Here is a 27960-nt window from a genome sequence, read left to right as displayed (position 1 = left end):
GACAAGATGTACATGTGTTTGGAAAGCCAAGGACTGATTAGGGATAGTGAACATGGCTTTGTGCATGGGAAATCATGTCTCACAAACTTGATTGAGTTTTTTGAGGAAGTAACAAAGAGGATTGATAAGGGCAGAGCAGTAGATGTGATCTATATGGACTTCAGTAAGACGTTCTACAAGGTTCCCCATGGGAGATTGGTGAGCAAGGTTAGATCTCACAGAATACAGGGAGAACCAGCCATTTGGATACAGAACTGGCTCAGAGGCAGAAGGTAGAGGGTGGTGGTGGAGGGTTGTTTTTCAGACTGGAGGCCTATGACCAATGGACTGCCACAAGGATCAGTGCTGGGTCCTCTACTTTTCATCATTTATATAAATGATTTGGATGTGAGCATAAGAGGTACAGTTAATAAGTTTGCAGATTACACCAAAATTGGAGGTGTAGTGGACAGCGAAGAAGGTTACCTCAGATTACAACAGGATCTTGACCAGATGGGCCAATGGACTGAGAAGTGGCAGATGGAGTTTAATTCAGATAAATGCGAGGTGCTGCATTTTGGGAAAGCAAATCTTAGCAGGACTTATACACTTAATGGTAAGGTCTTAGGGAGTGTTGCTGAACAAAGAGACCTTGAAGTGCAGGTTCATAGCTCCTTGAAAGTGGAGTCACAGGTAGATAGGATAGTGAAGAAGGCGTTTGGTATACGATCCTTTCTTAGTCAGAGTATTGAGTACAGAAGTTGGGAGGTCATGTTGTGGCTGCACAGGACATGTGTTAGGCCACTGTTGGAATATTGTGTGCAATTCTTGTCTCCTTCTTATCGGAAAGATGTTGTGAAATTTGAAAGGTAAAGATTTACAAGGATGTTGCCAGGGTTGAAGGACTTGAGCTGCAGGGAGAGGCTGAACAGGCTGAGCTGTTTTCCCTGGAGCATCGGAGGCTGAGGGGTGACCTTGTAGAGGTTTACAAAATTATGAGGGGCATGGAAAAAAAAATAGGCAAAGTCTTTCCCATGGAATGGGGGAGAGTCCAGAACTGGAGGGCATAGGTTTAGGGTGAGAGGGGAAAGATATAAAAGAGACCTAAGGAGCAATGTTTTCACACAGAGGGTGGTACGTGTATGGAATGAGCTGCCAGAGGAAGTGGTGGAGGCTAGTACAATTGCAACATTTAAAAGGCATTTGGATGGGTATATGAATAGGAAGGGTTTGGAGGGATATGGGCCTGGTGCTGGCAGGTGGGACTAGATTGGGTTGGGATATCTGGTCAGCATGGATCAGTTGGACCAAAGGGTCTGTTTCCATACTGTACATCTCTATGACTCTATGCTGATAGGTCTCTACTTCAGAATGTTTATTCAATTAAGCTAATGAATTGAGGTCACTCATTGACCGAATGGCAGCCATTTTCAGATGCTGCTAGGATTTCATGGGCCTTGGAACAGGTATCTCCACCTTCGCTGCCACCCTCCTGGGTGCATTGAGCTGAATTCCTAGATCCGAAAACATTAACGTTGATTTCTCTCCACAGATGCTGCCAGACCTGCTGAGCTTTTCCTGCAATTTCTGTTATTGCTTCTGATTTCCAGCATCTGCAATTCTTTCAGTTTTCAGTTAGAATAAGGAAACGGTTTCCATAACAGTCAAAGACGGTAATGGAATTGTCTTGGACTTCCACATGCTGTAGATCCAGCTTTCTATTGATCAGTAGTTCACCATTTGGTAATTTGTGACTGTCAAACCAGACAGGATAACAGAGTGACGACACATAACGCCGCTTGTCAAAAGCAGGGCAATGTGGTGCAATTTGATTTGGAAAAATTACCATATATGTTATTTTAGGCTAACCGAGGGAAAACATGGATGCAATCTTGGCAGAATGTGAACATCTATCCATCCGCCCGGCTGCATCACGGATGGCAGATCAAGATTGGAGGCAGGGCTGGGTGGAGGATCGAGTGGTCAAAAAAAATGCCTGAGGGCTAAAAAAAAACTGGCCTTTCTCCTGGCAGTCTGAACTGAGTAACAATAAACCAAGAGATGGGGAAAGGGTTATTCCCCAGGTGCCCATTGATTATTTTCCATTAGGAAGAGGGAGACTTCAATGCAGGGGTAAAATCAAAAACTCTTGTTGACTCATCTTTAAAGATGGCAAGTTGAGCTGAGAAGGCCGATTAAAAATCGCATATGGGTTTCTCTGCTTCATCCGCAGAAGAATACAAAAGCAAAGGCAGTTCTTCAAAATCTTTTTAAAAGGCTGATGGGGTGTCAGCTGGAGTTGAGTGCTCCATTCTGTGGGCTATGAACCTTTGAGAGTACCTTGAGGGGAGAGGTATTACAATGGTCACAAGGATGATGAAGTTCATTTCAAGATTTGAGAGCTGGCATTGATATTTTTTGTTCAAAAGAAAACAAATTCAATACAGATATTTAAATTTGCAAGGGGTTTTGATAGTCAAGGCAGAAGAAAGCTTTCCAATTGCACAACAATCAATAACTAAAGGACATGGATGTAAAGTAAATGGATAAACAATCAGAAGGGAGAAGACAATTAAGCTTCTATCACAATCAATTGTTATGACATTAAATGTATCGCCTGAATCGGTGATGGATGTTTTCACTTTCCAAAGTGAATGGGATATGTACATTGATTGAGTTGCAGGGCTGGTGATGAAGAGCAACAGGAACAGCATTAATTGCATAGCTTTTTCAAGCAGTTGTCCTCTTCTACAATAGTTAGGCCAGGCCACAGTCTCCAAACTGTTAATGCGAGGCACTAGTGGAATCTGTGATGTCTGCTGTATGACTTTATGGAGCCAAGCCGAGACGCTCTCAAGAAACATACATCTGTTTACCTTTAGCTCCAAGTTGTGTGAAGCTAACTGCTTTTGGGGCTGAACAGATCAAGCAGAAAAACGGAACAAAAGGGAAATGAGAGATCAACCTGGAATTTCGGGGTCAGCGCATTCGGCTTTGGAATTTAGCAACGCAGGAGTGCTTAGAGAGGCAGTTTACTGAAGGATAACAAAACAGGACAAGAATGAAGACAAACCGGCGATCTTGTTGCAGCAATGCTGTGCTACTCTATGACACTGGAATTATGACCCATTCAAGAGCTCAGCTGAGGTTTCAGGCTACCTTATAGACTTGCAACTGATTGAGAGATCACTGCTGTTCCAAGAGGCACTTAATGACTACAAGTGGCCCAAAAACAAAAATACAATCAAAAATGCTAATGGAATCGTCGCTTTAACTTGACAGAATAGAATACACAGGAGAGGAAAGCTATACAGAGCCTTGCGCAGACCTCTCCAAAGTACTGAGTTTAGACCCTATATATCAGCAAAGTTATACTGATGTGGGAGAGGGTGCAGTGTAGATTTATGAGATTGATTAGATGGTATAAAGTGTTAAACCACAAGAATGTTTCCTAAATCCAGCTTGTCATCATTAGAGTGTGAGAGAATGAAGGGGAATCTAATCAAAGTATTCAAACTGATAAAAAGACAAGACAAAGATATGAGAACTGTAGGGGGGGGAGGGATCAGGGAATGAGAAAGAGTTCCAGGTTGAGGGGGCATGGTTTTAAAATCGGAACAAGGTCCTACAGGACTGAAAGCAGGAAACACATTTTCACACAATATATAAACCAGGAATTGTACCCCTCATATAGATCTCAGAGAGGGTATCCAACTGTGGCCAACACCATTCCATGGGTGTGGCAAACCCCGATTTTGGTGCCGAGAGAATTGAAATTTTGAAGCTAAACTGAGATTGATGGATAGCTAGGGGATGCGCAGAAAAGGACAGGCGATAGAGCTGATCAGCTATGATCTCATCAAATGATCACAGGCTCCCCATAATTCCTTTGTGCTAAATCTCCGCTATTAGCGACTGCAAGGTTTTGAGGGACACCCAGCAACACCAGACTTGTGGAACTCCCCACCTTTATGCTGTAGACACAGGTGGAGATCATTTCAGCCCTTGAGTATTGTTCTGCTTTTTAATAAGATCCTGGCTGATCTTTGACCCAAGTAGACATGCCTCCTGGTCACTTCCTACTGAGTCCATGCACTCAGACTGGCATTCAGTCATTCATTCAGTCTTCATATCAATTTGAATACTTTGATTAGATTCCCCTTCATTCGCCCATACTCCCAACGATTCACCACTGGCCTTGCAAAACAGGTGACAAAGTTGTTGTCAATCGACCCCTGCAGTTGGGCTGAAGCAGATCCAGCAAGCCCCTCCCTTCCCCACTCCACTCCAGACCTCAGGCTGTCCACTCTTTACCCATCAGTCTGTACCTTTCACCGTCATTGACTCATGTGAAAAGATGATGATAAAGGCTTGGCTAACCTCTCTGCCACCCCGGGACAGCTCTGTTCCTACATGTTCCTCGGAAGAGGCACGGGGTAAACACCAGACTGTTACATGAACGATGGGTCCTTTACCTGGGCATGTACAGCACCCGCTCTGCCACCACAAAGCCCACTCTGAAAAAGAGGTTGCTGGCAGGGATGAATGGGAAGACCAGGAATAGCAGGCCCACTAATACTTCTCTGTGCTTCAGTTTCTGCAAAGGATAGAAAGAGAAAACAAAAGGAGGAAATTGTCAATTCATTCACTAATTTTAAACAGGTAATGTCAAATTTAAGAATGACACAGCACATTTAATACTTGACCTGCTGAATCAAATAGGTTAGAGACAAAAAAAAACAGATGCTGGAATCCAAGCAGCAGTTTTCAGTGTAAGTCAGTTATTTTATCACATAACATGTGGGCGGCAGAGTGGCACAGTGGTTAGCACTACTGCCTCACAGCGCGAGAGACCCGGGTTCAATTCCCATCTCAGGCGACTGACTGTGTGGAGTTTGCACGTTCTCCCTGTGTCTGCGTGGGTTTCTTCCGGGTGCTCCGGTTTCCTCCCACAGTCCAAAGATGTGCAGGTTAGGTGAATTGGCCATGTTAAATTGCCCATAGTGTTAGGTAAGGGGTAAATGTAGGGGTATGGGTGGGTTGCACTTCGGCGGGTCGGTGTGGACTTGTTGGGCCAAAGGGCCTGTTTCTGCACTATAATGTAATCTAAAAAAAAACATTGAAGTGGGTGCAGGAGGCAGCCATCTGGCCCTCCAAGCTTGTTTTGCCATTCAATATGGTCACGGCTGATCATCCAACTCAGTCCCCTGCTCCTGCTTTCCCCCTGTACCCTTCGATTCCTTTAGCCCTAAGAACTACATTCTTGAAAACATTTCTGTGCTAGGTTCATCACTCTCTGGGTGAAGAAATTTCTCCTCATCTCAGTGTTAAATGGCCTATCCCATATCCCCCAGATATTGATGCCTGGTTGTGGAGACCCTGGCCAATGGGAACATCCATCCTGAGAAAACTTTATAGGTTTCTATGAGAGAGATCCCCCACCATTTCCCCCCCACACTCATTCTTTGTGAATATAGTCCTAAATGATCTGATCTCTCTTCATACATCAGCCCTGATATCCCAGGCATCAGTCTGGTAAACGTCTGTTGCACTTCATCCATAGACAGAACATCCTTCCTCAGATAAGGAGAGCAACACTACAAATGATAAGGTATACGTATTACCTCCTCTGTTGGGTCACTGCAGGTCATGAATGAGGCCTCAACTTTAATTGGTTCATCTGAATAACGGCAGCTCAGGCAATGCAGTATTCCTTCAATCCTGCTCTCAAGTGTTATCTTAAATGACACGCTCAAATATCTAGTAACTGAGGCCAACATTGTCAAGGCTAACAAAGCTTTGATTTGAGGAAAAGGAAAACACTCTTGTCCCTGACCAAGACAGCACTGAGCAATGTAACTTGGCTTCTAAAGGTTTAGTTTCCAGTCTAACTGTATTGTACAAATGTATACTCCTGTCAGAAACATATCGACGGAACAGACTCTTCACATTACCAATGTATCGTTTTATCTGAGTAGAAATAGAACATAAATCAAGACAATTTGGGAAAAGTGGTGAAGGATGAATTGTGCCCTGGTGAGGAGTCAACATTTCAAATGGAGAGGAGAATTAGGGTATGGGAATGATTTAACATCTGTAACTTATTTATTTAAAGCAACACGGATGTAAGAGTTGAATATAAGGATTACTAGTCAGTCACACAGTCTACCACTACAGTTTCACGACTGCAATCTAAGCATTGAAGCCTTTACACCCACCTTGAAAAAAATTAACTTTTATTGAAGCTTTCTTCCGGTCAAGAAATTAATTTTTCTTTTATACTTTTATGGTGTAGGGTATTGCTGACAAAGCCAGCAATTGTTACTCTTCCTAATTGGCACTGAACAGAGTGGCTTGCTTGGCCATTTTAGAGGGCACTTGATATATACAGGGCAACCTCAATTATCGAGCTACACGGGTGGGGAGTATTTTGGCCGGATAATTGAATGTTTGGATCACAGTTTACCCAAGCATCGGGACCTTGAGATCTTGTTTGGATCATCCAAAATTTGGAAAATCGATGTGCAAGGTTCTATTGTAATCACATTGCTGTGGATTTAGTGTGTCTGTAGGCCAGAACAGATCAGGTAGGAGAAAGTGAGGACTGCAGATGCTGGAGATCTGAGCTGAAAAATGTGTTGCTGGAAAAGCGCAGCAGGTCAGGCAGCATCTAAGGAGCAGGAGAATCGACGTTTCGAGCATTCCTTAAAAAAGGCCCATGCCCGAAACGTCGATTCCCCTGCTCCTTGGATGCTGCCTGACCTGCTGTGCTTTTCCTGCAACACATTTTCAGAACAGATCAGGATGGACTTGTTGGGCCAAAGGGCCTGTTTGGAGAGAATCTGTAGAGAACCTAATCTAACCTAATTTCCAGATTAATGACATTGGACAACACTGAGACTAGCATTATATTATAGGCTTTAGTGATCAACTTTAAATTCCACCAGCTGCAGTGATGGGATTTGAACCCATGTTGTCAGCTTATTAACCTGTTACTAGTGATTAGTCCACTGGTATTACCCTTATACAACCATCTCTCCCAAGCACTCAGTTGGTGCATAGATTATCCAGCACAGAGAATTAAAATCCAATCAAGTTTCCTTGAGCTAACACTTGAGAAAGTAAGTCTTCCTCATAAGATCTGGCTCATAAGATCCCAGAGAAGGCAGGGGTCCTTGCATTGCTGCAAGCAGTTTAATGGTCACTAAGGTGTGGTAATATTGTAGTCAGGTTGTGCAACTCCAGAGAGAGTGAGAATTCAAATTGTACAGTTTGATTTCAATCTCAGCAGCAGTGATCATGGGGGCAGCACGGTGGCTCCGTGGTTAGCACTGCTGCCTCACAGCACCAGGGACGTGGGTTCAATTCCGGGGATGAGAAAGCTAAGTGGGTTTGCCATGGAACATAGAACAGCGTAGTATAGGCCCTTCCGCCCTAGATGTGAAACCAATCTGAAGTCCATCTAACCTACATTATTCCATTACCATCCACATATTTATCTAATGACCATTTAAATGCCCTTCAAATTGGACAGTCTACTACTGTGGCAGGTAGGGCATTCCATGCCTTTACTACTCTCCGAGTAAAGATACTACCTCTGACATCTGCCCTATATCTATCACACCTCAGTTTAAAGCTATGTCCGCTTATGCGAGCCCTCACCATCAGAGGAAAAAGGCTCTCACTGTCCACCCTATCTGGTTAGGGAGTGAGGAGAGCTGGGCCTTGGTGGAATGTTCTTCAGAGGGTTGGTGCAGACTCAATGGACCGAATGACCTATTTCTGCACTGTAGGGATTCTATGATTCTATCGTTCAATACAGCTAGCAGGGGTGATTGGTGCACAGGGGTGATAGGTGCGCAGAGGTGATAGATGAATAGGATTTGATTCAAGTGACTCCACTACATTGGTGTAAGAAAGCAGCAAGCATCACCTTCTGAGGACCAACTAGAGCCAGTCAATAAAGGTCAGCCCTGGCTGTGACGCCACATTCCCAAAATCCTTCCTTGGCTGTTTTTAAACAAACCTTCAGATTACCACCAGGTTCAGTTTCTGGATTTAGACATTTCTGTTGTCTCCAGAACTAGGGATCACAGTCAAAGGATGCAGGGTAAGCCATTTGAGACTGAAATAAGGGGAAATTTCTTCAGAGTGTGGTAAGTGTGTGGAATTCTCTGCTGCAGACAGCAGTTCAGATCAAAGAATTGAATGATTTCAACAAGATAGATATAATTCTCAGGGTGAAAGGGATCAAAGGGTATGGGGTGAAAGAGGAAACAGGATACTTAATTGGATGATCGTATTGAATGGTGGAGCATACACAAAGGGCTGAATAGCTGACTTCACTTATTTTCTGTGCTTCTAACTAACTCACTGTTCAGGACATTCCAAACATAGAAATCAGAATGTTTTTCAGGATTTTTGTTTTATTCACATCTATTTTTCACATCGTGCTAAGAATTGAAGGGGATAAATTTAAGATGGTCACCAAAAAAAGCACAGGGGAGAGGGTCAGAGAGTTTATTTTTGAGATTCTGCAGGAGAAGTTAGTTAGCCTAAGGGAGGCCAGATCAGAAACCAGAGGAGGGAAGCAGAGAAACACTTGATGATGAGATTGTACATCGGGCACGAGGAGCGAGTTGGAGATTGAGTAGACAGTTCTCTCTAAATAACCCCCTTCTGTGTTGTCAGACATTAATGATTCTGTGTACAAGATCCAGTTGCACTGCCTGCTGTGCACATTCCAAGCCAGCGCAATAAGAAATTGTCGTCATGGAGCCTGCTTTCACTGAACAGTAGCAATAAATGTCTCGAGGTTAAAGGCACTTGTGTTTGCTGGATATCTATTTTCAAGCTAAGACCTCTTCCTAGAACACTGTCCCACCAAACATAGTTGGGCTTGATGACAGTTCCATCAGTCACTTTTATTGGTGGTCTGCTTGGCATTATGATCTTCAGGTTCAATTAAACCAGACTTGGCAATTTGCTTAGCTCACTGATGGAGGATACAGTGTTCTTGTCATGAATGATGCAGGTATAGCACCCAGTAACTGGCTGTTATTACAGAAGCAGTACAAAGCCACGCACCGAACCTTGAAGATTGGATTTCAGATCTGCAGATCTGGCATTGATATTTGTGGTCCAGCTCGAGATGATTTAAGGTGCACGCCACCATAATCTATCGTTCAGAGGCCTTTGCCCACAATCAATTAAACCAACAGTCTGGGAAGTGGTGAGCAGTTTGATTTACAAACAGATACTGCATTAAAAAGAGACACTTTAGCTTTCACCGCATAGCTATATTTCAAACATCAGCAGCATTTACTGAAAGAACAGTGACTCTTGATAATGAAAGGATTGAAAATGTGTTGCTGGAAAAGCGCAGCAGGTCAGGCAGCATCAAAGGAGAAGGGGAATCGACGTTTTGGGCATAAGCCCTTCTTCAGGAAGGAGATAAGCTAGCTTATCTCTCCACGCTTCAGGCTCACTGCCTTTATTCCTGATGAAGGGCTTTTGCCCGAAACGTCGATTTCGCTGCTCCTTGGATGCTGCCTGAACTGCTGTGCTCTTCCAGCACCACGAATCCAGAATCTGGTTTCCAGCATCTGCAGTCATTGTCTTTACCTCCCTGGGATGTGGGCAGTGATGGAATCCATCTTAAATCTGCCACAGTTGGCCCAAAGTAGGTCCACGATGTGACTGGAGGGAATGTAGGAAACAGAGGCATCACTCAACAATGGGAAATCTCCCCCACAAAATCATCACCTGCAGGATCTACCTGGCTAGACCAGACAGTTGAGCTCAAGCTGCAGATTGGGATGAATGGGTACTTCACTGGAATTGGAGTGACAGGGTAGGCTGCACTTGGGGACAAGCCCTGTAGGTGACTCTGATCAAGGTGACTCTGATCAGTGGGACTCGGCTGTGAGTGCCATTTATTGAATGAAATAAACGGGCTTCTCAAGAACAAAAGGGTAACTAGGGAGAGAATAGGGCCCCTCAAAAGTCAGCAAGGCGACCTTTGGGTGGAGCCACAGAAAATGGGGGAGATACTAAATGAATATTTTGCATCAGTATTTACTGTGGAAAAGATATGGAAGATATAAACTGTAGGGAAATAGATAGTTACATCTTGCAAAATGTCCAGATTACAGAGGAGGAAGTACTGGATGTCTTGAAATGGTTAAAAGTGGATAAATCCCCAGATCCTGATCAGGTGTACCCGAGAACTCTGTGGGAAGTTAGAGAAGTCATTGCTGGGCCTCTTGCTGAGATATTTGTATCATCAATAGTCACAGGTGAGGTGCCAGAAGACTGGAGGTTGGCTAACGTGGTGCCACTGTTTAAGAAGGGCGGTAAAGACAAGCCAGGGAACAATAGACCAGTGAGCCTGACCTCAGTGGTGGGCAAGTTGTTGGATTACATCCTATTCCTCAGGATTCCCATGTATTTGGAAAGGCAAGGACTGAGTCAGGATAGTCAACGTGGCTTTGTGCGTGGGAAATCATGTCTCCAAATTTGATTTGAGTTTTTTGAAGAAGTAACAAAGATGATCGATGAGGACAGAGCAGTAGATGTGATCTATATGGGCTTCAGTAAGGCGTTCGACAAGGTTCCCCATGGGAGACTGATTAGCCAGGTTCGATCTCACAGAATACAGGGAGAACCAGCCATTTGGATACAGAACTGGCTCAAAGGTAGAAGACAGAGGGTGGTGGTGGAGGGTTGTTTTTCAGACTGGAGGCCTGTGACCAGTGGAGTGCCACAAGGATCGATGATGGGCCCTCTACTTTTTATCATTTATATAAATGATTTGGATGTGAGCATAAGAGGTACAGTTAGTAAGTTTGCAGATAACACCAAAATTGGAGGTGCAGTGGACAGCGAAGAGGGTTACCTCAGATTACAACAGGATCTTGATCAGATGGGCCAATCGGCTGAGAAATGGCAGATGGAGTTTAATTCAGATAAATGCTAGGTGCTGCATTTTGGGAAAGCAAATCTTCGCAGGACTTACACACTTAATGGTAAGGTCCTAGGGAGTGTTGCTGAACAAAGAGACCTTGGACTGCAGGTTCATAGCTCCTTGAAAGTGGAGTCGCAGGTAGATAGGATTGTGAAGAAGGTGTTTGGTATGCTTTCCTTTATTGGTCAGAGTATTGAGTATAGAAGTTGGGAGGTCATGTTATGGCTGTACAGGACATTGGTTAGGCCACTGTTGGAATGCATGCAATTCTGGTCTCCTTCCTATCGGAAAGATGTTGTGAAACTTGAAAGGGTTCAGTAAACATTTACAAGGATGTTGCCAAGGTTGGAGGAGTTGAGCTATAGGGAGAGGCTGAACAGGCTGGGGCTGTTTTCCCTGAAGCGTCAGAAGCTGAGGGGTGACCTTATAGAGGTTTACAAAATTATGAGGAGCATGGATAGGATAAATAGGCAAAGTCTTTTCCCTGGGGTTGGGGAGTCCAGAACTGGAGGGCATAGGTTTAGGGTGAGAGGGGAAAGATATAAGAGAGACCGAAGGGGCAACTTTTTCACGCAGAGGGTGGTACGTGTATGGAATGAGCTGCCAGAGGAAGTGGTGGAGGCTGGTACAATTGCAATATTCAAGAGGCATTTAGATGGATATATGAATAGGAGGGGTTTGGAGGGATATGGGCCAGGTGCTGGCAGGTGGGACTAGATTGGGGTGGGATATCTGGTCGGCATGGACGTGTTGGACCGAAGGGTCTGTTTCCATGCTGTACATCTCTATGACTCTAAGATGAAGGTGTCCCAGGTTTTCTTTGCCACACTGGCTGCCACCCTTCCAAGTTTGCAGGCTGTCTGACTGGGTTTATCAGCCCATCCTATCCAGTCAGTCATTAGACTCAGAGATGAGTTCAGTTATTCTAGAAGAGTGATCTCCCAGGCAGGTACCCTGATAAAGGAGTGGAGTCAGAAATGGTCCAAACTTACATTCATACCTCAGGAGTGTAAGGACAGCAAGGAGAGATGCATGCAGAGTTACACGGTGAGAGAAAGAGAGGGGCAAAAAAAGAGAGATATATAGCTATAAAAATAAAGGGAGAAGCAGAGACAGTAAAAGGAACACGCAGAAATAGTGACAGACTGACCGAAGTCGAGAGAGAGAATGGCAGACAGAATAAATTGCCACTGAACTGAACAGAGATTATAGTGCCAAGCTGTCGAGGGTTGTTATGTTGGAAGGTTGAGATTGCTATTGTCTTTTGCCATTTGAATCGTACTGCGCTTGAAGGAGGCAGGTCAACAAGCACGAGCCGATTCCCTGCTCTCAGCTTTTCTGCCAGGAAGTAGCACAAACCACTTATTCCCAAAGGAGGAGAGATGTAGAACATAGAACAGAGAACAATACAGCACAGAACAGGCCCTTCGGCCCACAATGTTGTGCCGATCATTTGTCCTAGCTTAAGCACCTATCCATGTACCTATCCAATTGCCGCTTAAAGATCACCAATGATTCTGACTCTGCCACTCCCACAGGCAGCGCATTCCATGCCCCCACCACTCTCTGGGTAAAGAACCTACCCCTGACATCCCCCCTATACCTTCCACCCTTCACCTTAAATTTATGTCCCCTTGTAACACACTGTTGTACCCGGGGAAAAAGTCTCTGACTGTCTACTCTATCTATTCCCCTGATCATCTTATAAACCTCTATCAAGTCACCCCTCATCCTTTGCCGTTCCAATGAGAAAAGGCCTAGCACTCTCAACCTATCCTCGTACGACCTATTCTCCATTCCAGGCAACATCCTGGTAAATCTCCTCTGCACCCTCTCCAAAGCTTCCACATCTTTCCTAAAGTGAGGCGACCAGAACTGCACACAGTACTCCAAATGTGGCCTTACCAAGGTCCTGCACAGCTGCAACATCACCTCACGACTCTTGAATTTAATCCCTCTGCTAATGAACGCTAATACACCACAGGCCTTCTTACAAGCTCTATCCACCTGAGTGGCAACTTTCAAAGATCTATGTACATAGACCCCAAGATCCCTCTGCTCCTCCACCTTACTAAGAACCCTACCGTTAACCCTGTGTTCCGCATTTGTATTTGTCCTTCCAAAATGGACAACCTCACACTTGACAGGGTTGAACTCCTTCTGCCACTCCTCAGCCCAGCTCTGCATCATATCTAAGTCCCTTTGCAGCCGACAACAGCCCTCCTCACTATCCACAACTCCACCAATCTTCGTATCGTCTGCAAATTTACTGACCCACCCTATAGATGAGGTGTCACTCTATACCAATCTCAACACACTGCCTGATGGATAGCTGTTTGCTTGACTCCAGCTACGAAGATGACTGTGTATGGTTATGACTCAGTCAGGATTATTAACACAATGAAATTAGTAGAAATATAAAGAAATAAAAAAACGAAGAACTGCGGGGATGCTGGAAATCAGAAACAGAAATTGCTGGGAAAAGTGCAGCAGTCTGGCAGCGCCTATGGACAGAGAGCAGAGTTAATGTTTTGGGTCCAGTGACACTTCTTCAGAGGTAATTACTTCCCTCGTACTCAAGACCATCTTGCCCAAAATGAAGAGCGTTGTAAATTGGGAGGTGTTCAGTGTTTTCAGTATGCTAACTGGCAGTGCGTGGGGTGAAGACAGGTGCAGGGTACGACCTGGTTGGTCAATGGGAGGAACAAATTCGGTTGATGGCTGGAAGGAAGGGTGGATGAGAGGAATGGAAGGGAGGGGGAGAGGCTGGGAAAGGAGTCAGGGGATGGGAAGGGAGTATTGTATAAGGCAGGATTTAGCTCAGTTGCAACATGCTGCTTGTCAATATTTAATATCAAATTTCACAACAACAATTTGGATTTTATAGTCTTAGAATGCTAAAATCTAGAGATTGCCTGAGCAGGTTTCAATACAGGTCAGCCAGCAGCTGGGGACTGGATGAACCAGGCTAATCAAGGTTCCTCTGTATTACAGAGGTGGAACGAGAGACATTGGAGACACGTTTGGAAGTTCAGGTCAAATCGGATCCTGAAATGTCAGTCTGGCTCAGCCTAATGCATGGAAAGAGCATGTGGAACCATATCAAAGAAATCACTCAATACTTTGAAGAGGGGGAGACACGGAGATAAAAAAAAAACGAAGGATTTACTTTGTTCTTCAACTCAAGCTCAATATCATTCAGAACTCAGTATCAGGATCTATCTTCCAAAGCATAATGGGTATTTACAATGATCCTCAACCAGTGGAATAAGAACATCTATTAGCTCAAGTTCCGTGTTAAAGCTGTACATTTGCATTGTACACCAGCAGCTGACGAGACAGTAATTGTATGCCAACAGAATTAGAAAGCCTGCAGGTTACCCAACCCCAATCATTGTTTCCTTATCCACTTAATGCGAGGCTTGTTACCAAATTACGTTTCTCATGCAAGCTCATCTGCTACCGCACTGTGAATGCTCCTCACTTTGTCCTTAGTTAATTATTTAGTCACTCATGGAAAAGTTTAGCAGCGCTGCTCTTTGATGTGGATTGAAATATGAGGAGAGCTGAGGAAATGCTGTTATAAAAGCTGCAGTGGCAATCTTCCATCTCCCAAGACGATGGTGTGCAAATTGGCAGCGAGCTCTATAATAAACATTGCCTGGCATGGCTGACTCTGTCCACATTTGCTGCAGGCGCTGACAGTGAAGAAGGCAGAAGACAAGCTGCTAAAATAAAATAATTGCCACATTCCAACATTCCATATATTCTAACACATTCGGTGTCAACAGTCATTACTGCTAGACAACAACACCATTGTTCTTCTTCTGGTAAAGTCAGTAGGTTGTAGCTGATACATCCATTCCCTCCACGACTCCCTTGTCAGGTCCACACCCCCCCCAACAGCCCACACCCTACTCCAGGAACCTGCAAAACCACTGCAGGAAGTGCAAAACCTGCATCCACACCACTCCCCTCACCTCCATCCAAGGCCCCAGGGATCCTTCCTCATTTGTCAGAAATTTACCTGTAACCTCTACCAATGGCATCTCCTGCATCCGATGCACTCGGTGCGGTCCCCTCTACAATTGGGGAGACGGGCACCTTCTTATAGATGTTTCAGAGAACACCTCTAGGACACCCGCACCCACCAACCCAACTGCCCTGTGGCTGAACACTTCAAATCCCCCTCCCACTCCGTCAAGGACATGTGGGCCCTGGACATCCTCCACCGCCAAACCGTTACCACCCGATGCCTGGAGAAAGAACACTTCATATTCCGCCTTGGGACCCTGCAACCACGTGGGATCAATGTGGATTTCAACAGCTTCCTCATTTCCCCTCTCACGACATTCTCACAATCCCAAGCCTCCAACTTGGCATCGCCCTCCAGACCTGTCCATCACTTCCCCTTCTGACCTATCACCTTCTCCCTCACCTTTGTCCACCTATCGCTTTTTCAGCTACTCACCCCACCACCTCCCATTTATCTCTCAGCCCTGACCCACAAGCCTCATTCCTGATGAAGGGCTAATGCTCAAAACGTCAATTCTCCTGCTCCTTGGATGCTGCCTGACCTGCTGTGCTTTTCCAGCACCACACTCTCGACTCTGATCTCCAGCATCTGCAGTCCTTACTTTGTCCTAGTTTGCATCAAGGGGTCAAGTTTCTTCCTGTCTCCCCTATCTATGTCCCTCAATCTTGTCTGTCTTATTTCCCAACATTGCAACAGTCGCATTTTATTAAGCATTTGAATGCCTGGAGAACACTTGAGGTTGTGAAAGGAGCTATATAAATGCAAATGCTGTCTTTTAAATTTTCTGATCTCTCAGTTAAGGCTCCTGTTTGAGAAACAGCAAAATAGCTGGGTTACTGGCAGGAGCCTCTTCATTAAACTTAAAAGGAGCTATCTCACTTCAGACAGGGGACTGAAGAGAATAAATCATGAAAAACCTCTGTCTAATTGTGTCAAAATAAATAGCATAGCACACAGTCAAATGACACTGCTGACATGAACATCAATCATTTAAATGTTATAAAGCATTTGTATTTGTATAGCAGCTTTAACACAAAAAAACATAAAACGCGTCATGGAGAGCAAAATAAAGCTCAGATTAAATGGACATGGAGCCAGAGGATGAGATATCAGGATCATCAACCAAATGCTTGGCAAAGTGGATGGAGAGGCTTTGAATTTTACAGAGGAAGAGAGTTAAAAAGGTTTTGGGAGTAAACTGTGAGCATGTGGGTCAAAAGTTGAAGACTAAGCCACCAAAGGGGCAGAATCCAATATAGGTCAATGAGGGCTTGAGGAATGGCGAGGGACATTCTGGATTAGAGTGGTGCTGGAAAAGCACAGCAGTTCAGGCAGCATCCGAGGAGCAGGAAAATCGACGTTTCGGGCAAAAGCCCTTCATCATGAACTGCTGTGCTCTTCCAGCACCACTCTAATCCAGAATCTGGTTGCCAGCATCTGCAGTCATTGTTTTTACCTATGGCGAGGGACATGGCAATGGCATCTTGGATGAAGCAATGTTTACTGAGATTGGATAGCAATGGAAGACACAATACAGAACCCTGCAGAGTGCACCATTCGTAAAACCACTGCAGTAAATTCTGTGTGTTACAAATGTTACAGGTAAATCTGAACAATGAACGCTTTAAACATCAGGAATCTCACTTCTATCTAGAAACAATTAGGCAGCAGACCCAGGATGCCAGATCATAAATTTTCAAGATGACTTTGTGACCAAACTAACTGCTTTTATATTCATATTTGGAAAACAGTTACTGGAATTATTTCAGAACAAATATTCCCTTTCCTCTTTTGAGTTTCAATTACTTTTACTTCTCCGGTTTCCTAGCCAAAACGTATTTCCTTTGTCCTTTCCCAATTGCATTTTCCACTCACAATTAAACTACAGCAGCAGAGCTGTCGGATAACCAAGATGCTTGAAATCTGTTCTGCCCAAGGCAATAAATGAATAAAGCATGGTAATTGCACATTAGGCGGTCACAGAACCTGAGCCGAGATCCTAATTGCATCTAAAAGGTTCGTGCTCAGTGCAATGGAATTCATGTATTTTCCCCAGAGTAAAGTTGAATCTTTCATTCAATAAAGCACAACTAAAAAAAGTTATAAACAATGCTTTATCTATGGCCTAGAGAGTAGTTTGGTAAGATCTATTCTCTTAGCCAAAGTTACGACACTTGAGGATTATGGTAAACCAGTGGTTATGTTTTTGGACTAATATTGGAAACACCTGGACAAGAGAAGGGCAACATCGCTGCTACTATGGCTGTTTCAGAAACTGAACTCAGTTCAAAAAACACAATCCTGTAATAAACTCATATTAGTGACAATGATCTGGTGGATGATCAGAAATCCCAAATGGGTCACACTTTTTTTTAAAAGAGGAGACTATAGAGATATAAAGATGAGCAAATGGAGGGTTAGTGAAGATGATTTGGCTTACATGGACATCCCAGAAAGAGTCTGATAAAGAGTCCCACCTTACGGCTTTGTCAGTACATGTAGACGCACGTGAATTCCAAGGACAGTGCCAGTATAGTTCCGACATTGGCTGAGTGATAGAAAGCAGATGGTATAGCTGTTTCTATGACTGGGGAAGCTATACAGTGAGGTTTCCCTTGCATCAGTCTTAGGTACATTGTTTCTCTTCATCTATGATAATAATCTTGGATATGCAAGGCACAATTTCAAATGTACCAGTCATAAAACATGGATTATACTGCTACGTGAGAGAAGAAAGCAATAAATTTCAAGAATACAGAAGACGACAGACTGGTGGAATGGGCAGGCATATGGCAGATAAACCTCCATGCAGAGAAATGTGAATTAGTACATTTCAACAGGAAGAGTAAGGAGAGGCAATATATAAGTTGGAATTCAATGATGTTCAGGAGCAGGAGGACAGGAGGATAAGTGAGGACAGTATTTGGGTATTGGAGGTGGCAGAGTTGGTTGAGAAAGCTGTTAACAGGATCCAGGGATTAAAAAGTAGAGGCATGGAGTGTAAAAGCAGAGATTATTGTCCCAACTGGAATACGGTGGTTAGTTCCATACACTGCACATCAGGAAGGTCATGACTGAAGGACCAGTAATCCAAAGACAAGACAAACAATCATGCAACATGGGCTCAAATACCACCATGACAGATGGTGAAATTTGCATCCAATAAAAAAAAATGGATTTAAAAAAAATCTAATGGCAGAAAAGATTTTCAATCAACAGTGATATTTGTATCATTGATAGTCACAGGTGAGGTGCCCAAGGACTGGAGGTTGGCGAATGTGGTGCCACTGTTTAAGAAAGGTGGTAAGGACAAGCCAAGGAACTATAGACCAGTGAGCCTGAAGTCAGTGGTGGGCAAGAGTAACCCACCCAGCCCCATTTCCCTCTGACTATGGGCAACTTAGCATGGCCAATTCACCTGACCTGCACATCTTTGGATTGAGAGGGGAAACCGGAGCACCTGGAGGAAACCCACGCAAACACGGGGAAAATGTGCAAACTTCACACAGTCACCCAAGGCTGGAATTGAACCTGGGACCCTGGTGCTGTGAGGCAGCAGTGCTAACCACTGAGCCACCTAGTTGATGGAGGGAATCCTGAGGGACAGGATGCACATGTATTTAGTCAACATGGCTTTGTGTGTGGGAAATCATGTCTCACAAGCTTGATTGAGTTTTTTGAAGAAGTAACAAAGAGAATTGATAACGGCAGGCGGTTGACATGATTTATACAAACTTCAGTACGGTCTTCGACAAGGTTGCCTATGGGAAACTGGTTAGCAAGGTTAGATCTCATGGTATACAGTGCGAACTAGCCATTTGGATACATAACTGGCTCAAAGGTAGAAGACAGAGGGTGATGGTGGAGGGTTGTTTTTCAGACTGGAGGCCTGTGACCACTGGAGGGTCACAAGGATCGGTGCTGGGTCCACTACTTTTCATCATTTATAGAAATGATTTGGATATGAGCATAAGAAGTATAGTTAGTAAGTTTGCAAATGATACCAAAATTGGAGGTGTAGTGGACAGCAAAGAAGGTTGCCTCAGATTACAACGGGCCAATGGGCTGAGAAGTGGCAGATGGAGTTTAATTTAGATAATGTGAGGTGCTGCATTTTTGTAAAGCAAATCTTAGCAGGACTTATACACTTAATGGTCAGACCCTAGGGAGTGTTGCTGAACAAAGAGACCTTGGAGTGCAGGTTCATAGCTCTTTGAAAGTAGAGTCATAGGTAGATAGGACAGTGAAGAAAGTGTTTGGTATGCTTTCCTTTATTGGTCAGTGTATTGAGTACAAGAGTTGGGAGGTCATGTTGTGCCTGTACAGGACATTGGTTAGGCCATTTTTGGAATATTGCGTGCAATTCTGGTCCCCTTCCTATCAGAAAGATGTTATGAAACTTGAAAGAGTTCAGAAAAGATTTACAAGGATGTTGCCAGGTTTGGAAGATTAGGGATATAGGGAGAGGTTGAATAGGCTGGGGCGGTTTTCCCTGGAGCATCAGAGGCTGAGGGGTGACCTTACAGAGGTTTATAAAATCATGAGGGACATGGATAGGATAAATAGACAAAGCTTTTTTCTCCAGGGTAAGGGTTAGTCCAGAACTAGAGGGCATAGGTTTAGGGTGAGAGGGGAAAGATATAAAAGAGACCTAAGGGGCTACCTTTTCACGCAGAGGGTGGTATGTGTATGGAATGAGCTGCTAGAGGAAGTGGTAGAGGCTCATACAATTCCAACATTTAAAAGGCATCTAGATGGGTATATGAATAGGAAGGGTTTGGACAGATTTGGGCCGGTTGCTTGCAGGTGGAATGTGTGGTCGGCATGGACGAGTTGGACTGAAGGGTCTGTTTCCATGTTGTACATCTCTATGACTCGATGACAGTGCTTGCACAGTCACCATTTGGTTAGCTTTTCATGCTGAATTTTTATTAATATCAATTTACACCATTTCCCACCGGAGCGATTCCCCAGAACATTAGCCTGGAGTCTGGATTACTAGTCTAGTGACAGTGTCGTAATAATGTCACTTCCCCACTCATAAATCAGAATGAGCAATAAATGCTGGTTTTGATTTTTAAAACTTCATTCACAGGATGTGGGTGTCGCTGGCTAGGCCAACATTTACTGTCCATCCCTAATTGCTTGGAGCACAGTTAAAAGTCAACCATATTGATGCAGATCTGCAGTCACATGTAGACCAGACCAGGTAAGGTTGGCAGTTACCTTCCCTAAAGGACATCAGTGAACCAGATGGGTTTTTCCAACATTCAATGGTTTCATGATCATTATTAGACCCTTAACTCCAGAATTTTTAAAATTGAATTCCAACAGCTACCATGGTGGGATTTGAATCCAACTCCCTATAATTTTAACTGGGTCTCTGTATTAATAGTCTAGCAATGATCCAAACAGGCCGTTGCTTATAGTTAATAAATGAATGAAAACGATTGGCTGGTACAGCTAGAAAATATAGTTTTCCTCAAGCGAAGCTATCCCTCCCAATGAAATAATCTTCAGAATAATGTGAACCAAATTCTTAGACCTTTTCAAACACACCTGTACAGAAAGTAGGCAGTTCCATGTCAACAGAAGCATGCCAAGACCAAACACTGCAGTTGCCACATTCCTCATGTCCCACAAAGATTCCACCAATGGGATGCTCCCTACTTGCCAGTCATAGCAGAGGGTCATTGGTGCTAACAGAAGCCAAGCATTGAAGGTCAGCAGATAGGAGTACGTGAGAAACCTGCATTGTGAACAGAAAGAATTGAACTTTTATTTTATACAGCACATTCTACAGATTAAAAAAAATCACAAAAGGTGATGCAGTTTGACTCTTGCAGGAAAGGCAGCAGTCACATTATGCACAGCAAGATCTCACAAACAACAATGCAATCTATTTAAGTATTTTGGTCAAGGGATTGGTATTGGCGTTGGCCAAGAGAATTCCCTTGATCTTCTATGATACAAGTGGAAAGGGATATTTTACAGTCATATTAGAGGACAGTCCTCAGTTATCTCATCATCCAAAAGATGGTCCCTCCAACAGTATAGCACTCCCTCAGTACTGGATGGAATCTCAGTTTGTACTGAGCCTCAAACCTCTGGAGGTGTGACTCAACAAAGACCCTTCTGACTTGGAGAGAAGTATTTCAAACATCATCGTAATGTGTGAACATCAACAATGAAAACCAAGGACGACATTAAACAAAGGAACATGAAACAAAACTTAAGAATAAATCAAAGTTACGCAACTGTTGAACAAGAGGCTTGTAGACATGAATGCTCCCAAGATTCAACTGGTGGCCAGGCGCTCAACTGATGCAGTGGTAGGACCCATAGCCAGCTTTGAACAAGACCGGTTTTATCCTTCTGTCATTCAAAATCATGGCCAACCTTCTATCCAACATTACCTACAGGTCCCTTCATTGTTAGAAAATCCAACAGTGTCAGCCTAGAGCAGATTCAATGACTGAATATCCATTGACCCTGGAATCGTGAATTCGGAAGATTCAAACTCGTCTTTCTCTCAAGCTCATCTGACTTTGGCTTGTCCTAAGAGGGTGAATTTGCAACTGAGACTCCCTAGCCAGTCAAAACATCCTTCCTGCATTTACCCTGCCAAGCCCCTTAAGAATTTTTCATGTTTCAGTGATGTCACCTCTCGTTCTTCAAATTTCAACAGAGAGAACGTCAGGAGTGTGATGGAATACTCTCCACCTGCCTGGATGGGTGAAGTTCCACAACATTCAAGCTGCTCAACACCATCCAGCTCCCACTGCAGATATAGCTGATCACAATTGGAGCAACAAGTAGAATCCAACAGCTGACCATATGACCCTTGTAGAGACCCTAAAGCAAGATCTGAATCTAAAGCCCAGCAAGGATAAAGAGAGTGCCCAATCTACTGCACCAAACAGTTCCCTGGTTTAACTGGGAAACTGACTCAAGTAAGAGAAGGTTAGTGCTTGAACCTGAGAAGTGTAATTTTAAGAGACACTGAGTCCTTGAGTGTGTTAGGACTTAGACAGGATTGTACCTAGTGAGGAAGTAAGGGGAGAACGAAGCTGGGTTGTCTTGCTCTGAGAAGTTCGGCATGGAGCCTGCCATGATCCACACACGAAAAAACAGGATGAGGAGAACCTAGAAAGAGAGGAGGACGGAGTCAGCATAATATACATTTGGCAACACACTACCAGCCAGTATAACACAAACAGAATGCTTCTTATGTTTCAATAGTCCACTACACAATACAATACAAATTCAGCCATGGCTTAGTCGGTAGCACTTCCGAATCTGAACCAGAAGGTCATGGGTTCAAGTCCCATTTCCGTGCAAAAACAAACTAAAGCTGACTGACCAGTGAAAATGGTCGGAGTGGCATCAGTTTGAGAACATGAGAGATCTTCTTGGGAATATGACCAGCATTTACCTCTCAATCAACCAAAAGAAAACAATCAGACCATCAGCACATTGCAGTGATTCCACGAATTGATCTCAGACAGCAATGTGGAAGTAGGCCATTTGGGCAATCAAGTCCATACGGACCCCAAAGAGCATCCCAAACCCCTACCCTATCCGTCACATCTTCCACAGCTAACCATCCAACCTACACTTCTTTGGACTGTGGGAGACATGGTGAGAAAGTGCAAATGCCATACAGAAAGTCGCCCAAGGGGTGGAATCAAACACAGGTCCCTGGTGCTGTGAGACAGCAGTGCTAACCATTGCCACTCCATGCAAGTTGATTATTTGCTTCCCTGTGTACTTCATTGCACTTGGGGAGATCCTAAGTTTGTGAATGGTGCTAAATAAATGCAAAACTGCATCCTGGCATGACAGACCTGACCAAATCAGGAAGGATTGAGTGGAATAGGCACATAGTCGTTGGAGTGGTTTCAAAGATTGAAAGGTGATTTCATTAAAATGTATAAAATTCTGAGGACCCTTGACAAGATAAAAACCAAAAGATACGTTTACACATTGGTAGAAGCAGGATTATTGCCTCAGGATTAGGGATTTGCCATTCAGGACTGAGGTGAGAAATCTCTTCAGACATTTATGAATTTTTGGAATTCTCCAGTACAGAAGCTAATTGTTGAATTGATTTAACTCTGAGATTGATAGGTTTTTTTGACACCAAGGGAGGTGAACAATATAGAGCCAAAAGGGGAAACACGAGTTGATGTAGAAAATCAGTTGTGATCTTTCAAAATAATGGCGCAGGGTCAACAGAGTATGAGGTCTCCTGCTGCTCCTATTGCTCAGATTCGTACATTCCAAATCTTCCTCTTCTTTTGGAAGTCAGTGTTTTCCCCATCTCTCCAGAGTATTTTTGGGTTTGATTCTCACTTTGAGTGAGCTACACACAACAGATTACACATTAGGTTAAAATAGTGCAAGTGGAACTTTAATATGTGCTAAAGTCCTGAACATGTCTATGTTTTTTGGTCTGGTGATATTAGTCCTGCAGACAGTCTGGCACAATGTGAGGTAATACTTAAGGATGAATTCCTATCAAGGAAAAGGTAGATCCAAGGTCAGGTGCTAGTGGTGGCACAGCTTGGCTATCAGCACTGCCAGATGGCAGCAGATGGGCAAGGAATGTAATCTTGCCACATCACCATTGTTTGCCTGACAGGCCACTGCTACATTAGCTTTCACAGTCCTATCATCTAGTGTTAAGCCCTCTCATCATTTCCTCAGTCTCCAGATGTCACTCACAACAGTGTGGAATCAAGGGTTATTGGGAGGAGGCAGGAAAGGGCAGTTGAGGATTATCAGATCAGTCGTGACCTAATTGAATAGCAGAGCGGGCTTGATGGGCAGAATGGCCGACTTCTGTTCCTACATCTTACAGTCTTCACAGAAGCCCCTAATCTAAGAGTTGACAAAAGTACAGCATTCTTTTGCTTTCACAAAAAGGAAATGAAGTAAACAGAATTTAAAAAGCAATTTTCGGCCCTGAAAAATATTTGATGAGCTCAAAATAATTTTGTAACATTTCATTTTAAGTGAAATTTTGAGGTTGAAGGGATAAAAATGGATAAAATTCAAGTTATATAATGAGGTAAATTGCTCCTTGTGAAGGCCAGCACAGACACAACAGACCGAATGGTCTCTGCTGTGCTGTGATTCTGTGAAGCTGAACAACGCAAAAGCCTTTAATTAGAATAAATTGAGAATAAATGTAGATTCTCTCAGGTTGAGAAGAGACATTTGTTACTGAACAGCAAGTCCACTTTGATTAGATAAACTGTGCACTAAATGAGAAGCACAGAAGATTTAGGGAATTTCAAGTTCTATCCCATTAATGTCAATTTGCCACATGCTCAGAGAACTCCACGTATCTGTAATGTAGCCCGCAAAAGCCACAAAAACCGATAGACTGCAGAATCAGAGACACTAAAGTTTACTCTCACTTATTCTTTCTTGCTGAGAAATCCCAGCTCGTGGATATTCCGCCCTGCCTCCTCTATGCCTCCAGCTGTGGCTTAGTTCTAGCACTCTTGCTCCAGAACTCAAAGATTATGAACTCCAAAGACTGGAACGCAAAAATTAGATGGACTTTTCAGTGCTGCAATATTTGAGGTGCTGCTTTCCAGCTGAGATGACCTGCCTTCTGTCCAGCCAAGGAGATAAGGATCCCAAGCTAATATTCCAAGATTAATAGGTGAATTCACCCAGTGTCCAGGCCAACATTTTACCCCTCCATCATTAGCATTAGTATAGATTAATGCTATCACTAACTGTCAGACCCTCCAACGAGCAAATTGGTTACCACCCTCCCTTCAGTGGCCACACTGCAAAAAGGTCAGGTGCGAGTCCCAAGGTCCCAAAGGGTAGAGTGTTTTCTTTCATCGTGGTCTCCCACATTTTTCAATACTCTGACCAAAATCATAGAAGAAATCCCAATTGTTTAAAATTCTGATGGTGGCTTAAGTCCTTCCAGTTTTCTCAAACTTAACTAATTTTAGAGGCATCAAGTCACAGAGATTTACAAGTCGGAAACAGACCCTTCGGTCCAACTCGCCAATGCCAACCAGATTTCCAAAATTAATCTCATCCCATTTGCCAGCATTTGACCCATATCCCTCTCAATCCTTTCTATTCATCTACCCATCCAGATGCCTTTTAAATGTTGTCATTGTATCAGCCTCTACCACTTCCTCTGGCAGCTCATTCCATACACGCACCACCCTCTGCACAAAAACGTTGCCCATGAGGTCCCTTTTAAATCTTTCTCCTCTCACTATAAACCTCTGCCCTCTAGAACTGCACTTCCTTACCCTGGGGAAAAGACCTGGCTATTCACTCTAGCCATGCCCCTCATTATTTTATAAACCTCTATGAGGTCACCCCTCAGCCTCTGAAACTCCAGGGAAAACAGCTCCAGCCTATTCAACCTCTCCCTATAGCTCAAGCCCTCTAACCCCAGCAACATGCTTGTAAATCTTTCCTGAACCCTTTCAAGTTTAACAGCATCTTTCCTCTAGCAGGGAGATCAGAATTAAACACAGTATTCCAAACATGGCCTAACCAATATCCTTTACAACCATAACATGACCTCCCAACTCCTATACTCAATGTACTGACGAATGAAAGCAAGCGTACCAAATACCACCTTTACCACCCTGTCAACAATGCACCTGCACCCAAGGTTTTTTTTATTAACACTCCCCCAGGCTCTACCATTAAGTGATTAGTCCTTTAGTTATTTAATAGGTAATTTAATCATTTATTAATTTAAAGCAAGTAATTTAGAGGTTCACTGGCAGACAGCAATGCAACTGAACTTACAACGCAGAACAAATGAACCCATCTTCAGGTCACAGAATTAACCTGACCTCTGCACCTTCATTTACGGGTCACTTGTTCTATTGTGTAACGGGCAGTCAAAGACTGTGTTGAGACAGTGAGCCTTAGCTGGCAGAGGAGTAAGAACTGGCCTCAGTGTCATGAATCAGGAAGGAGACAAATGCCTTCATTTATGGGTTTCAGATAGGATTGGGATGGCCTGTCGTTATGGCAAATGGCTAAATCGCCCAGTTAATTACTGAAAGGTAGCAGTACCTTTAGTGAGGAATCAACACCTTCAAGAATGGAAGTGGAGGACATAAAACTGAAGGATGGAATATTCACCTACAACCCATTATATGGTGAAGCTAGAATTAATGTTCATATTATGACCAGCTTGGCAGTAAGTGAGGACTGAGGATTAAACAGGCCACACAGGCTGCTGGCTTTTGATGGTGTCCTCAGCTGCCATTTTAATTTGCCAAATTGATTTATTTTCCCACATGACCTCGGAAACAATCGGCATGAAAGCCCTGGATTTCAAATGCAGTTTGAAGTTGCAATGAGTCAAGCTTGAATGACACAAAGCTCCCAGCAGAATAGTAAATCCAATAGAAATGAGGCCCACAATAAGCCAAAGTTCCAAACTGACAACTCCAGACTGCATAGACTTTTCACACGACCACAATGAGCAACCAGGGCAGTGGTCGACCGCACAAACTCATGCAGTGCTAGGCAAGCAATCATTTGACATTGCAATCTTCCTGTGAAAGGATGTGCAAATTTGGCTCAAACAAGGTCAGGCTATCCGTAAGGTGAAAACAAGTGGAATTATAGAGACATTTTCACACTATTATTTCTGCACTGGATTTTCATTCGGCAATTTACTTTAAGTGGAGTGGGTTTGCGGGAAAGTCAAGACATAGGGGCCTCCCCTGCTATCTCAAAGCTCCAGTTTACATTAATTTCTAGGCAGATTTTGCTGTGTAGACTCAAGAAAAAAATTTGAATAAAACTGATTCCCATTCAACTCCAAAATATACCCCTCTCCCAGCACAAACTGTACCAAATGACAATATGGATTTTTCAGCTTTGTCTTGGGTCTGTGGTTTATGTAACACTAATGAATGGAGACTGTGGGGCCCTCACTAATGGAAGTCAGCCAGTCAGCTGGAAATGGACAGTCAATGCAAGTTGACAGCTGGGCTTTCTGCTTGAATATTGGTGCATTGAGGTAGAATTTCTGTGGCGCTTCAGTGGCTGTAAATTAACTGCTGACTAAGGGTGTCCCTGTACTCAGATGCATGCCAATGAACAAAGGAAACCCACTGTAAATAGCAGCTCATGACATCCAGAGTAAAGTGCTATTGTCACCTTACACCCAACACTACGAAAACTGACAGCAGCATAATCTTGGCAGAACATTTGGGATTGCTAAAGAAATTCAGGAACTGATTCACCCTTGTTACTGAGTTCAATGCTCCCTGTACTTTTTTTTATTCTTTTGTGGGACATGGGTGTCGCTGACTGGGCCAGCATTTATTGCCGTCCCTAGTTGCCCTTGAGAAGGTGGTAGTGAGCTGCCTCCTTGAACTGCTGCTGTCCACCTGCTGTGGGTTGACCCACAATGCCATTGGGAAGGGAATTAGAGGATTGTGACCCAGAGACAGTGAAGGAACGGTGCTATATTTCCAAGTCAGGATGGTGAGTGGCCTGGAGGAGAACTTGCAGGGGGTGATGTTCCCATATATCTGCCGCCCTTGTCCTTCTAGATGGAAGTGATTTTGAGTTTGGAAGGCACTGTCTGAGGACATTTCGTGAATTTCTGCAGTGCATCTTGTAGATAGTGCACACTGCTGCTACTGAGCGTCGGTGGTGGAGGAAGTGGATGTAGTGCAAATCTATTATTAAGAAAGATGTTGATTTGAGATCTGCGAGAACAATCTTCCACACATACCATTGCAGACGTCATTGTCTGGTCACGTGTTCTATGCAGAACCCACCCTATAAGACCATAAGACATAGGAGTGAAAGTAAGGCTATTCGGCCCATCGGGTCCATCCGCCATTCAATCATGGCTGATGGGCATTTCAACAGCCACCTACTTCGGTTGTAATGAAATCAATCTGCCTGAATCTAATGCACCACATGTTAAGTATCCCAGTGACAATTCTTGTCT

At 43.8% G+C, this 27960-nt stretch overlaps 1 protein-coding gene across 3 annotated transcripts in view; it reads right to left on the bottom strand.

Annotated features, from left to right (window-relative positions):
* The window catches only part of tmtc1 (transmembrane O-mannosyltransferase targeting cadherins 1), a 189063-nt gene that overhangs the window by 63382 nt on the left and 97721 nt on the right, over nt 1-27960 (bottom strand). For all 3 annotated transcript variants that reach the window (XM_072552525.1, XM_072552526.1, XM_072552527.1), the window contains exons 6-8: nt 22024-22127; nt 20541-20730; nt 4455-4576 (exon numbers count right to left, since the gene is read on the bottom strand). In XM_072552525.1, coding sequence (XP_072408626.1) covers nt 4455-4576; nt 20541-20730; nt 22024-22127 — 416 coding nt within the window. The remainder of the gene's footprint in view (nt 1-4454; nt 4577-20540; nt 20731-22023; nt 22128-27960) is intronic.

The sequence above is a fragment of the Chiloscyllium punctatum genome, chromosome 32 (genome assembly GCF_047496795.1).
Source record: "Chiloscyllium punctatum isolate Juve2018m chromosome 32, sChiPun1.3, whole genome shotgun sequence".
NCBI classification, from domain to species: Eukaryota; Metazoa; Chordata; class Chondrichthyes; order Orectolobiformes; family Hemiscylliidae; genus Chiloscyllium; species Chiloscyllium punctatum.
This window is presented reverse-complemented; position numbering and strand designations above follow the sequence as displayed.